We start from the raw sequence: 14,319 nt of genomic DNA, 5'->3' as shown, positions 1-14,319 counted from the left end.
CGGATGGTTTCGTGAGAAAGATGAAGAAATTTTTTGTTTGTTTTATATTTGAAAAGGAAATTTTTTATTTTATTATACAACAGTGATGAATTTATTTCGATTACAAAAATGAAGTATTCTTTAGTTGAACACTCTCTAAGTAAATGAAAGTGATTACCCAAAAGTGTTATTATTATATATACATCTTATCCAGATCTGCAATTATTAAAATAATTTATTTTTATTCTATACAATCTGTAACTAATGCTATAATTATCAAAACTTATTTACTTTATATACATAAATATTCTAAAAATTAATTAATTATCTAAAATTTATGATGTTATCGATAATGCTGTCTGATTATCTGGTGAACTGAATAAAGGCGTTTATCTTTGGGCACCCAACATGTTGAATTGGATCAAAATTACTAGATATGTCGTCATTGAACCAATAATCTGAAAAAAATAATATTTAAATATATATATATACATATATATATACATATATATATGTTAAATAGAGCGTCCGGCTTCAGGTGCCGTCCGGTGTTACGGGACTTTCCCTTATTATTATGCCATTCGATATAAGAGTTGAAACTGTCTTAATAAAGTTCTTCTTTTAAATAAGCATAACTTTAATGGAAAATGTAACTATATAGGCAATTTTATAATATTTATATATATAATTATTTTGTCTTATAATAAATTAATCTTACCGAATAAACTAAAGTCATGTCGATACTAAAAAGTCCTCCGGCTGTGTAACCGAGTTTTTGATGAAGTAATTGCAAAGACCACATTTCAATCTGAAATTTAATATATTTTTATCAAATTGTTAAAAAATTTAAATTTTTATAAATTATATGATTTAGAAATAGGTTTTCAAAAATATTTATTTTTATTATTAAGACAACGGATGTTATTATTGAAAACATATTGAGCTTAACTCTGCCTCTTGTAATTTTTGTTATGTTATATTAGGTTGCCAAATATCTCCCTTCCGCTTTTTTGCTCTTGGTTTAATACAAAAAGGCGGAAGGGAGATATTTGACAACCTAATATTTTCATCTCTATTTCGGATCGTTTTATTTGATCACACGTTTTTTTTGTTACAAATATGTAAATTTTCTAATTGTCCAAGTAATGCAGATGTAATGAATTTTATTTTTAATTTTTATGTTACTTTTTATGAATCAGATATACACAAAATTGAAGTAAAATTATAATGGTTTACCTCAAATTTATATATTTATCTTGAAACACTATCCGACAAACAGGTTACTACTCTATAGGAAATACAATTTTTAATATACCTGCATTTTATTGCATAATTTCTCTTTAATTATATCTAATATCAAACTCACGTAACTTTTAATATTTTTTTTATTAAACATAATTTTATATTATAGTCTTCGCATCTGTTACTTTGCAAGATGCCTACCTGTCAATTTCTGTTCTTAGTTCTAAAACTACTTACATTGTTCACAAAAAAGAATATAAAAAACTTTTTTACATAAACTATAAGAGTACGCTGACGCTAACAAAACTTTGACTATTATTTTCAAAAGTTTTGAATTACTTAATTCTGTGTTGAAACAAGAGAAATATATAGGGGAAACTGGTAGAAAACGTCGTAATTTGAAAATAGTCTTGTTGGTGGACCATTTTTATTTAAAGAAACTTAATTTTGTACATGAATATTTAATTTAATTTCTTAGTTGTGATATCAATGGTAATTTTGAACAATATATAAGGTTGTCAAATATCTCCCTTCCGCCTTTTTGTATTATAAATCAAGAGCAAAAAAGCGGAAGGGAGATATTTGACAACCTAATATTTCAGATAAAATTCTTCAAGCTTTTTCTGAAGCAGTTTGAAACAACTTAAGAACAACTTTTTATTTTTCCAATTTTTTTCTATATATTCACAAAATTCTACCACACTCTAGTTCTCATTACTATTATTATTATTATTATGATTCTAGATAGAAATGTATCTTTTTCCCTTGTCTTCCCCTAAGAGTGGAATGATCCACCACAAACTTTTAAGCAAAAGCTCATCGAGCTTTTCAAAGCTTTAAGCTTTCATTGTATCAGAGAATTATCTTGTCAAACAGTTCATTTTTCATGTTATCACCTAACATTTGCTAGAATTTTCGAGGAAATATATTGTCGTCGTCGTCGTCGGATGAATGATCGTTCTTTGTTTTATGAACTGTAAACCATCATTATAGGGAAAAATAGGTCTTGTAGTGATATTTTAATTTTATATATATATATATATATATATATATATATACTAGCTGACCCGGCAAACGTTGTTTTGTGAGTAAGGTATATTCTAAACAATTTCTTGAGTTTCTAGAAAATATTTAATACTTTAAGTGTATAAGGATGCGTTGTTTGAATGCTATATGCAATGAAGTATTATAAAAACAATAAACCCCATTAGTTTGTCTGTATTTTGTCAATAAAATCAAACCGGAAGGTTTATACACTTTCTATAGAAAACATAGTATAATCCATCTGAGTCTTTTTCGGTCTTTCGACTTATTGATTACGTTTCAAGTTTTTCAGATTCTTTTTGGATTCTGGATTTTGTGTATAATTGTAAATAATACTACCGAGCTTATACAAATTTTTCAAATTTCTGCGAGGAGAGATAGAAAATGAATTAGATATATCTGCTTTGACCTGCTTTTTGAAAAGTAACATACCTTGAATTAAAGTAAATTAAATAAAAAGTATATATGTAGAGCAGGGCGAGGCACAAAGGTCCAATTTGAGTTTGAGCAAATATAAATTTTATTATGAAAATCAAACCAATTTTATCACAACAAATGACACATTTCAAACGAACAATTATCTGACTACGTTCAGTAAAACTACCAGCTACTTCATCATTGTAAAAATGTGTTTTTTTTTTGCTGTCTTTCAAAAATTTGTTATCTAGACCTTTTTACCCTATAGGCGGGGTAATTTGGAACGGCCAGATGGCAAACAGGTTTAATGTCTTATTTTAATTTTAAAGGTATTTTAAAAAATAATTACACTTTTAACTAGTGCTAAAAAAGTACCAACAGAAGAAAATACTTTTACTATGGATTTTCAAAGATTACCGTTTATTTCCCGATAGCAAAGTCATATAAATCAAGGTTATAGCTGGTTGTACATCTTTTTCCCTCTACTTTCAAATATTGTTAAACAATGCTTAACTTTACTGTTTTTTGACACATCGGTGGTGGACCTATTTAACCCCGGACCTTCATATATTACTATTTATTCTTCAATAAATTCTGGTAAATTATAGCTGGAAAAATGTTATTCGACAAAATCCCTTTGATCTATATCAAATTTAGGTTCTGAATTTAAATAACATAAATAAAAAGTAATATAACCTAGAAAATGTTTTATAAATACCAATGAGTATATAATTATACAAATGAGATCTTTTAGAGTACCGTGTTTGAGAAAAATATGATTTGCAAAAAAAAGTGCTACAACGCCAAAAAGTGCATTTTCATATTAACATTTCAAAAAAGTTGATATTTTGTGTTTCTAGTAACACTTGCGGCCCGTTTAATAACGTGTTTGTGTATGATTAAAACTACAAACAAAACTACTTACTACAATTTAATCATAATTAAATAATATTCACGTAAAACATCCTATTAAACGTAATTGAACATCATATGTCAAAAACATTTGACATTTTAGGTATTAGTCACCGTCCATTGTTATATTCAAATTACGCTTCTACAAAAACTTTCAAATTAAAAATGTAAAGTTTTTACGCGATTTAAAACTAATATCTCACCTTACCGACAACCTACTGATTAGCACGAATTTTTCAAGGTTAAGACTGGCCAAATCGGTTTAGCCGTTTTCGAGTTTTACTGAATCATTTGATCGAGAGCTCCATTTCTATATATAAGATATATATATATATATATATATATATATATATATATTATACATATAATTTTCTCCTACTTACAACTTCTTTAACCCGGCTCTGATGTCGGTTCCTCATCCTATGCAAAAGCACTCCGGTCCTGGCGGCCTCTTTGCTGGCCCTATGACAGCTTACGGCCAATGCTATGACACCAATTAAATGGTAATTGGCCCAATTCACAGACATTATAATTTGGGATGTACTTCGATACTCGTTTACAGGGTCCATGAACCCTAGGGCCACGTAGTAGAGTTGGGTCACTACTACTACGAATGTTAGGGCTACATACCTAGATAAAAGGAAATAAAATTAAGATTTGGTTTTTGTGTAATTTTAATAGTATGAAAATAAGATTAATTGAATGGTGAATGAATAATTCTAGATATATGTTCTATTGATTTATAATAATAAAAATAAAACAAAAAGCGTTTCACACGTATTTGTCAAAGGTTCCTTATGCAGGTGCATAAGGGATTTTAAAATGGCCTAAGTTTATCTTATTTTAAAAAAATAATGTTGATTTTTTTCAGAATCATCTATAGATAAGATATATATATATATATATATATATATATATATATATATATATATATATATATATATGATGTAGCTAACAACTCCAATAATGTCTGTATAGTTTTTAAAAAGCATTTGAAAAGAGTACTAATGTCTTATTTAGTTCAAATTATCTAGTTTAGGCAAGTTTTTTTAATGATACCTAAAGAAAGTGATTTCAGTTATTGAGTTGTTGAGTAAGTTATTGTGTGAGTTTGAGTGAGTTATTTTCATTAAATTATTCAGTTTTGAGTGAGTTTTTGAGTACGCTATTGTGTAATTGAGTTACTGAGTTAGTTTTTGATTAATTTATCGAGTGAGTTTTTGAGTAAATTATTGAGTGAAGTTTTGAGTCCTTGAGTAAGGTTTTGAGTTATTGAGTCCATTATTGAATAAGTTATTAAGGTATTGAGTGATTTTTTGAGCAAGTTTTTGAGTGAGTTTTTGAGTTATTGAGTGAATTTTTGAGTTATAGAGTTAATGATTTAGTTATTGAGTAATTTTTTGATTCATTAAATAAGTTTAAGAGTAGGTTATTGAGATATTGAGTGATATTCAGAGTGAATTTTTGAGTTATCGACTGAATTTTTGAGTTATCGAGAGAATTTTTGAGTTCTCGAGTGAAGGATTTAGTTATTGAGCGAGTTTTTTAATTATTGAGTAAGTTTTTAAAGTATTAAATAAGTTTTAGAGTAAGTTATTGAGTTATTGAGTGGGATTCTGAATGAGTAATTGAGTAAAATTTGAGTTATTTAGTAAATTTAAGTTATTGAGTGAATTTTTGAGTGAATGTTCGAGTTATTGACTTAATTCTTGAGTAAATTTTTGAGTAATTGAGTAGATTATTGAGGTATTGAGTAAATTATTGAGCGAGTTTTTTTAATTATTGAGTCAGTTTTAGAGTAAGTTATTGCGTTATTAAATGAGTTTTTGTATAAGTTATTGAGTTATTGACCGATATTTTGAGTAAATTATTGAGTAAATTTTTGATTTATTGAGTGAGCTTTTGAGTTGTTGAAAAAACGAGTAAGTTATTGAGCGAAATATTAAGCAAATTTTTGAGTTATTGAGTAAAGTAATGAGTGAGTCCTTGAGCTAAAGAGCGAGTTATTGAATTATTGAGCTTCTGAGTAAGTTTTTTCATTGAGTAATGGATCAGTTGAGTTTCAGAGCAAATTATTGAATTACAGATTGAATTATTAAGTTGTAGATCGAATTATTGAGTTGCAGATCAAAATATATTGAGTTATAGAGCGAATCATTAGGTTATAGAGAGAGTCATTGAGTTATAGAATGAGTTATTAAGTTATTGAGAAGGTTATTTTAGATCTCTGTATTTTTATGATTTATTCATTATTATTCATAAATTTTCTGAGAATCTTTAAAAGTCTTTGCAACAAATTTTTATTTAACTCTATTTCATTTTTAAAAATTGATCCAGATTTGTTTAGATCCGTACATTTTATTATTACATGGATATTATGAATATTTTGCAAACAAACCATAAATAATTGTTAACTTTTTTAATTTAGAAATATTTTGTAAATGTTTACATTTTAAATATGTTAAAAATTCTAGTCAGAGTCAAGTTGATGTCACATTCAAATCAAATATTGTTTCATTAATAATTTTTAAAGAAATTTTGACACGATGTTATTCTAGATAGCAATGATTAATATACTTTGTTTGTATAACTAAAAATCTACATTGATAGTTAAAAAAAAATCATTCTAAATTAAGATGTGAGGCATAAATTGACTTTAAATATTATTGTAACAAAATTTTCAAATCAAATTAAGGATTTTATTATATTATAAATATTTTATAAGAAAACCTAAAAATATTGGCAAAGGCTCTTTCAATATTTTAAAAAATAGTTTGATGGATCAAAGAAAATCTAGTCATGTTTTTTGTCATTTTATACTCTGATTAAATTTAGTAAATCAATCAAATATTCATGAAAAAGTTTAAGTGATATATAAGTATGTTTAAGAGATATAAACTGGAAATCGTAATGCCTAGTTTTTTGAAAAAGCATAAATGTTATTTTTGAAATAAATAGTTGAAAATTGTATCAAAAAACCCAAATTTTACTTTGCAAAGCAAAACGTCTAGTCAACAATATTTTTCATCATTAATCCAAACTATAAATATCGAGTCTGGTTTTCAAATAAATTTAAGACAAAAAAAACTTACAAAATGATTTGTATGTTATAAGCCGAATTTAATTGTCTGGAAATCTTGCAGAGTTTCGTATGCAGTTGGCAGCTTAGACGTATTGCCTGCAGTTGTTCCTCGATTTTCTTGTCCAGAACTAAGCTCACCTAAAAATAAGAAATAACATAAATAAAATTAAAATAATATTTATTATATTGTCCCTCAGAAACTGCTGAAATTTTTTTTCCGCGTAGTGAAAATCTCACCTTTCTTACATCAAATTTACATGTCATACCAGCAAAGTGTCTGTTGATTATTGCAAATCTATCTTTTATTAAAATATTTAGAGCAACGAATTTTAAATTAAAAGTGCCTACAGAACTTAAAAAACCTACATAAAATGGTAAGCTACAGAAAAAAGTTTTGGCATCGATGTCAAAATAAATAAAAAAATCAAAATACGTACAAACTCCGACAGCAACAAAACTGAAACCCAAATAACTCCAAATAAATCTTTGCAGATTTTTGTAACTATTTTGGGACCAAAATATTTGCCCAAATTCAACTTCCAAATTTTGCAAATCTTGGAAAAATGTAACAATTTTATTTTTTACACAAAATTCTAAACAAACAAATAAAACTGTAGACAACCACCAAATTTGGTCCTGAATGCTCATAACTCTGTCCAAAATATTGGTGCGTTTGGTAATTCTGAGAGAATTTTGCATTAGTTGCCAAATGTACACATGGCTTACAATTGCCAAAATTGGTTTAAGTACCACCAAATATTTTTTGGTGTAAGTTTTTTGGTGGTTTTGGCTATATGGAGCTAGTCCGACGAAGGAGCAAATGTAGTGTAAGGGTTTTAGAGTTGATAAAAGCTCGGATTTTAATTTTGTTGAAGGATTCATTGTAAAAAAAATTACTTGAATATTTGTAATAAAATTACGAACTTTATTTTATTAAAAACGAATCCCTATAATAATTCGTTTTATAACAATTTTGATTCCAGACTGTTGATACACAAAACTTAAAAGTAGTTACTTCTTTGAAAAATATTGAAAATCTAATCATAAAAATATATAAATTATAAATAATAATTTTGGTTTTGAAATTAGTTTTGTTATTATTTATATTCATGTAATGTCAATTTTACATTAATTCTTATAAATTTTATTTATATATAGTTTCACCCAAACTGTTCAAGAAATTTCAGTTAAATATTAAAACTTTCGTCTCTTTAAAAAACACGCGACTTACTGCAGTCTTTTTATATCTGCAAAATATAGGACAAATTTTATTAATTAATTATTTAATACATTTTTATAAGTTAATTCAATAACTTTCTGCATTCAATACTTCACAATGAAATTTCAATTATTCGTCAAGTAATAAAGAAAATTACTGTTATATAACAATAGTGTTTCCATGAATTTACCAGAGAATGGTATAAATGAATTTTTAAATTCTAATGTACTAATGACTCATAATAAAATTACTTAATTAATTGAACTTTACTTTCTTCAACTTTTACTAACTTTTTTTCAAAAAAGTAGTGGTGCATGGCATCATGCCTTAAAGCAAATAAAGAGCAATATTTTTATTTTTATAATTAATAAAAATTGATTAATTAAGGTTTTGCACATTTTAGTACAACCAGTATTGGTCAGGACAGTTGAACATTTTAAATTTAAATATATAATGCTATTTTTTAACTTTTTTTATTTAAGATTTATTAACTTCCCGTAGGGTAAGTTATAGTAATCGTCCAAAAATCGGAATTGAAAATTTTTACATTTCTCGACGTTTTGAAGGTTTCTGAACATTTTGGCATACTTCAGAAAAAATGGATGTGTGTGTGTGTGTGTGTGTGTGTGTGTTTTGTATGTCCGCGTTTTTTCGTCCACGTTTTCGGGCGCACGGATCAACCGATTTGAATGGATTAAAAAACATTCGATTCCTATTGATAGGGAGATGTGCTGATTAGTTTTTGGCAAAGGCAGGTCCAGCCGTTACGGAGATATGGAGCAAAGAGTGCAAAAAATAGAAAGCGAGTTTTTAAGAGAACGGATCAACCGATTTGAATGGTTTAAAAAACATTCGATTCCTATTGATAGGGAGATGTGCTGATTAGTTTTTGGCAAAGGTAGGCCCAGAGGTTTCGGAGATACAGAGCTAAATTAAAAAAAAATGGCTGTTTTTGAGAGAACTAAGCGTCCGATTTAAATGATTCAAAGAACTTTCTGCTTTTTTCAACAAAATAATTGATTTTGGAAAAAAAAAATTTTTGTTTCTAATTTTTTTTTCAAAAAAATTTTTTTGTAATTTTCGATTAAAAATTCAAAAAATCACCCAAGCTAAGAACAGTCTAAGCGCCACTCTAGTACAAATGTTTACCCAAGTGCGTTTAGACTGTTTGTGTACTGGAGCACTTTTCCAATTTTGTGAAAATTATTGAAAAATGTGAAAATGCCGCCAAGCTGAGCACAGTATAAGTGAAAATGTCGCACAGAATTATTTGCAAATGCGTTTAGACTGTGACTATGCGGGAGCACTTTTTCAATTTTGTGTAAATTTGGCAACTATTTTTTTTTTGGAATTTGATTCGAAATGAAATGACGATTGTTAATGTTCTGGAGATGATAAATTGATTTATTTATAATTAATTTTCCATAGGGTAAGTAATCGCAAAAAAATCGAAAATGAAAATTTTTATATATCTTCACGTTTCAGAGGTTTCTGAATATGTTGGCATACCTTGGAGAAAATTGATGTATGTGTGTGTGTGTGTGTGCGTGCATGTGTGTGTGTTCGGATACAAATTTTCGTCGACGATTTCGGGAACACGGATGAAGCAATTTGAATAATTCAAAAAACATTCTAGCCGTTCCGGAGATACGGGGCAAAAAGTGCCAAAAACGGTAACTCAGTTTTTAAGAGAACGGAGCGTCCGATTTGTATAGTTCAAAAAACATTTTACTTGTATTAACAAGATGAAGATTTGATCAAATTTTCATGAAGATAGGTCTAGCGGTTTCGGAGATCTAGTAAAAAAAACTAAAAAAAATAACATTTGGCGGTCAACAATAATCATTAGACATTAGACATATGCATATCAAATTATCAGATATTTTATTGAGATTTTAACAATAAGTATAAGTTTTGTTCACATTCCTATGGGTTCCGTACTATTGTTTTTCCGTTAGACAGCGACGCGCTTCTATATTTCGTCTCTATGCAGTTAAAGCAGTACGATTGCTTTGAAAAAAAGTTCAGATCTTCCAAAATATATCAAAATGAAGACAACATTTTTTCCAAAAAAAAATTTTTATAAAAAAAATTATTTAAAAATTTTTAAAAAAAAATTTTTTTTTTCAAAAAAAAGTAATTTTTTGTCCGATTTAAAATTTCTAAAAAATCTTATTTTTTCGAAGTGAAATTTTTTCAAAAATGTTAATCGTTTTTAAAAAAATAATAATTTTTGGCACGGGAAGTTCCAGCAATTTGCCTTAAGGCACGATGCCTTAATTGCCTTAAGACAGAATTCCACTTACAGCTAGTTCAATCTTGCCTAATCCTTTATGCAATTATGTGCAAGACATTTCTTTACAATTTGTCTATAATTTTCATAATTTTGTTCTAGACTTGCGAGTTTTGTGCCAAATTTCAAAAATAGTTAATATTGACTCAATAATAATGTGATATAATTAATACTTTATTAGGAAGAGCTACGAAAAAAATTATGTTAGAGAAAAATGTATCTTTTGTAGTTACCTTTGAAATAGTATATTATAAGTTCTGGTACTATCAGAATTGAAAGAGCTATAATCCAAAAACCAAACGTATTTTTGTCTAATTGTGTCTAAATTTAGAGCAAAGTGTAAGTACAACTATAGTTTAGTTTAGGGTGATATTTAGGGTTGAAAATATCGTGGATTTTGTATGTATTCGTAAACTTTTGAAATAACATTCAAATCATTTTTATTTTTATTTTTCTTACTTAACTAATCGTATTTTTGTCTAAATTTAGAGCAAAGTGTAAGTACAACTCTAGACTAGTTCAGGGTGATATTTAGAGTTGAAAAATTGGGAATATAGTATTTATTTTTGAAATTATGCATTAATGTTCAAATCATTTTTATTTTTATTTTTTTTTTACTTAACTAATCGTATTTTTGTCTAATTTTGTCTAATTTTAGAGCAAAGTGTAAGTACGACTCTGGTCTAGGTAAGGGTAGTTTTTGGAGTTGAAGAAATGTGAATATAGTATTTATTTTTGAGATTTTTAAATAACATTCAAATTATTTTTAATTTAAAAAAAAAATCAGTTTTAGGATAATTTTCTGGAACAATATTTTGTCTAGTGGTTGTGCTTTTAGAGGTGCAAAAAGGGTTAAATTCAATAATTAGGATAAAAAGAATAAATTTAATAAATAAATAATTTAATAAAGACAAAACAATTGCTTTTGAGGATAAAAAATTATTACATCTTTTTTTTATTTTTCATAAAATATTTTTGTAATTTTGGATTAAAAATTCAAATCAAAAAATTACCCAGGCTAAGCACAGTCTAAGCGACACTCTGGTACAAATGTTTACCCAAGTGCGTTTAGACTGTTTATGTACTGGATCACTTTTCCAATTTTGTGCAAAACTGTTGAAAAATGTGAAAATGCCGCCAAGCTAAGCACAGTATAAGTGAAAATATCGCACAGAATTATTTGCAAATGCGTTTAGACTGTGACTATACGGGAACACTTTTTCAAATAGGCAACTATTTTTTTGAAATTGAATTCGAAATGAAATGACGATTGTTAATGTTCTGGAGATAAATTGATTTATTTATGATTTTTATTTGATTTGCTCAGATATAACAAGATAGCAAAAATAATGAAAGTTTTACAGTATTTGTAATAATATATTTGAAAACGTTTAAAATTTCTCGAATATTTAATTTTATTACAGTACGGGAAGTTCCAGCATTTTTCCTTAAGGCATGATGCCAGACACCACTAGTTTTAAATTAATTTTTCTTAATAAATTAATTAAAAATCAGTAAAAAGCAGAGGCATCTGCATTTTGTGCAGAATCATTTAGAATATCTTAAAATGAATCCATCTAAGAATCTTTAACCACATTTGTAAGAATAAGTTCAATAAAATATATACATTTTTTTAAATTAAATTTCCTTACATATTTTTTTTTTAATTTAATTTTTCTTAATAAATTAATTAAAAATTAGTGAAATGCAAAGGCAAATGCATTTTGTGCAGAATTATTTAGAATTTCAAAATAAATTCATCTAATGGTCTTTACTCATATTTGTAAGAATAAGGTCAATAAAATATATACATATTTTTAATTTAATTTTCTTACATACAAATTTTTTTAATTTAATTTTTCTTAATAAATTAATTGAAAATTAGTGAAAAGCAGAGGCATCTGCATTTTGTGCAAAATTATTTAAAATATTCTAGAATAAATCGTCTTTATATTTATAAAAGTAACGTCAATAAAATATTGACACTCTGAAACTTCAAATTAATCCAAGTATATACGTAAATCTTCAAATTTTTAAATTAATTTAATAATTGGTTTGGCCGATATTGATCCTGCCTTCAGAAATTGTTTTTTTTTTAAAGATATATTAAAAATTATCTTAATCCTAATCATACCTTTCTTACATCAAATTTACAGGTCATACCAGCAAACTGTCTATTAATAATTCTAAACCGATCTTTTATTAAAACATTTAAAGCCACAATTTTCAAATTAAAAATACCTATAGAACCCAAAACAACTGTATAAAACGGCAAACTACAAAAAAACCTCACTGCATCTAAATCATAATAAATAAAAAAATCAAAATACGTACAAACCACCATAAATACAAAACAAAAACCCAAATAACTCCAAATAAAACATCCAAGATTTTTGTAACTATTTTGGGACCAAAATATTTGACCAAATTCGATTTCCAGATTTTGTAAATCGTTGAAAAATGTAACAATTTTGTTTTTAACACAAAATTCTAGACAAACAAGTAAAAGTATGGTGAGCCACCAAACTTGATCCTCAATTTGCATAACTTTGTTCAAAATATTGGTGCCTTTTGTTATTCTGAGGTGTTTGGACATTAATTGCCAAATGTAAATATGGTTCATGATGACCAAAATAGGTTTTAGTACCACCAAATATTTATTGGTGTAAGTTTTTTGGTGGTTTTGGCTATATGGAGCCAGTCCGACGAAGGAGCAAATGTAGTGTAAGGGTTTTAAAGTTGATAAAAGCTCGGATTTTAATTTTGTTGAAGGATTCATTGTAAAAAATCACATGAATGTTTGTAATAAAATTACGAATTTTATTTTATTAAAAACGAATCGTTATGTTAATTTGGTTTATAACAATTTTGATTTCAGACTGTTGATACACAAAATTTAAATGTAGTTACTTCTTTAAAAAATAATGAAAATATAAGTATAAAAATATATAAATTTTAAATAATAATTTTGGTTTTGAAATCAGTAGCTGTTATTATTTATATTCATGTAATGTCAATTTTACATTAATTCTTATAAATTTTATTTATATATAGTTTCACCCAACTATTCAAGAAATTTCAGTTAAATATTAAAACTTTCGTCTCTTTAAAAAACACGCGACTTACTGCAGTCTTTTTATATCTGCATAATATAGGACAAATTTTATTAATTAATTATTTAATACATTTTTATAAGTTAATTCAATAACTTTCTGCATTCAATACTTCACAATGAAATTTCAATTATTCGTCAAGTAATAAAGAAAATTACTGTTATATAACAATAGTGTTTCCATGAATTTACCAGAGAATGGTATAAATGAATTTTTAAATTCTAATGTACTAATGACTCATAATAAAATTACTTAATTAATTGAACTTTACTTTCTTCAACTTTTACTAACTTTTTTTCAAAAAAGTAGTGGTGCATGGCATCATGCCTTAAAGCAAATAAAGAGCAATATTTTTATTTTAATAATTAATAAAAATTGATTAATTAAGGCCTTGCACATTTTAGTCCAACCAGTATTGGTCAGGACAGTTGAACATTTTAAATTTAAATATATAATGCTGTTTTTTATTTTTTTATTTAAGATTTATTCAATCTTGCCTAATCCTTTATGCAATTATGTGCAAGACATTTCTTTACAATTTGTTTATAATTTTTATAATTTTGTTCTGGACTTGCGAGTTTTGTGCCAAATTTCAAAAATAGTTAATATTGACTCAATAATAATGTAATATATATATACTTTATTAAGAAGAGCTACGAAAAAAATTATGTTAGAGAAAGTTGTATCTTTTGTAATTACCTTTGAAATGGTATATTATAAGTTCTGGTACTATCAGAATTGAAAGAGCTATAATCCAAAAACCAAACGTATTTTTGTCTAATTGTGTCTAAATTTAGAGCAAAGTGTAAGTACAACTATAGTTTAGTTTAGGGTGATATTTAGGGTTGAAAATATCGTGGATTTTGTATTTATTTGTGAAATTTTGAAATAACATTCAAATCATTTTTATTTTTATTTTTCTTACTTAACTAATCGTATTTTTGTCTAAATTTAGAGCAAAGTGTATGTACAACTCTAGTCTAGTTCAGGATGATATTTAGGGTTGAAAAAATTGTAA

At 26.6% G+C, this 14,319-nt stretch overlaps 1 protein-coding gene across 1 annotated transcript in view; it reads right to left on the bottom strand.

The window, feature by feature from the left end:
- Positions 1 to 368: 368 nt before the first annotated feature.
- Positions 369 to 14,319, bottom strand: part of LOC113367635 (putative gustatory receptor 28b) — a 113,158-nt gene continuing 99,207 nt past the window's right edge. The window contains exons 3-6 of the mRNA XM_026609225.1: positions 6,687 to 6,814; positions 3,978 to 4,224; positions 698 to 787; positions 369 to 437 (exon numbers count right to left, since the gene is read on the bottom strand). Of these exons, the coding sequence (XP_026465010.1) occupies positions 369 to 437; positions 698 to 787; positions 3,978 to 4,224; positions 6,687 to 6,814 (534 nt within the window). The remainder of the gene's footprint in view (positions 438 to 697; positions 788 to 3,977; positions 4,225 to 6,686; positions 6,815 to 14,319) is intronic.

The sequence above is a fragment of the Ctenocephalides felis genome, unplaced genomic scaffold (genome assembly GCF_003426905.1).
Source record: "Ctenocephalides felis isolate EL2017-DRISC unplaced genomic scaffold, ASM342690v1 CF-g0.4_SCAFFOLD_01170, whole genome shotgun sequence".
Lineage (NCBI taxonomy): Eukaryota > Metazoa > Arthropoda > Insecta > Siphonaptera > Pulicidae > Ctenocephalides > Ctenocephalides felis.
The sequence above is the reverse complement of the archived record's forward strand: the minus strand, read 5'-3'. Positions and strand labels throughout refer to the sequence as shown.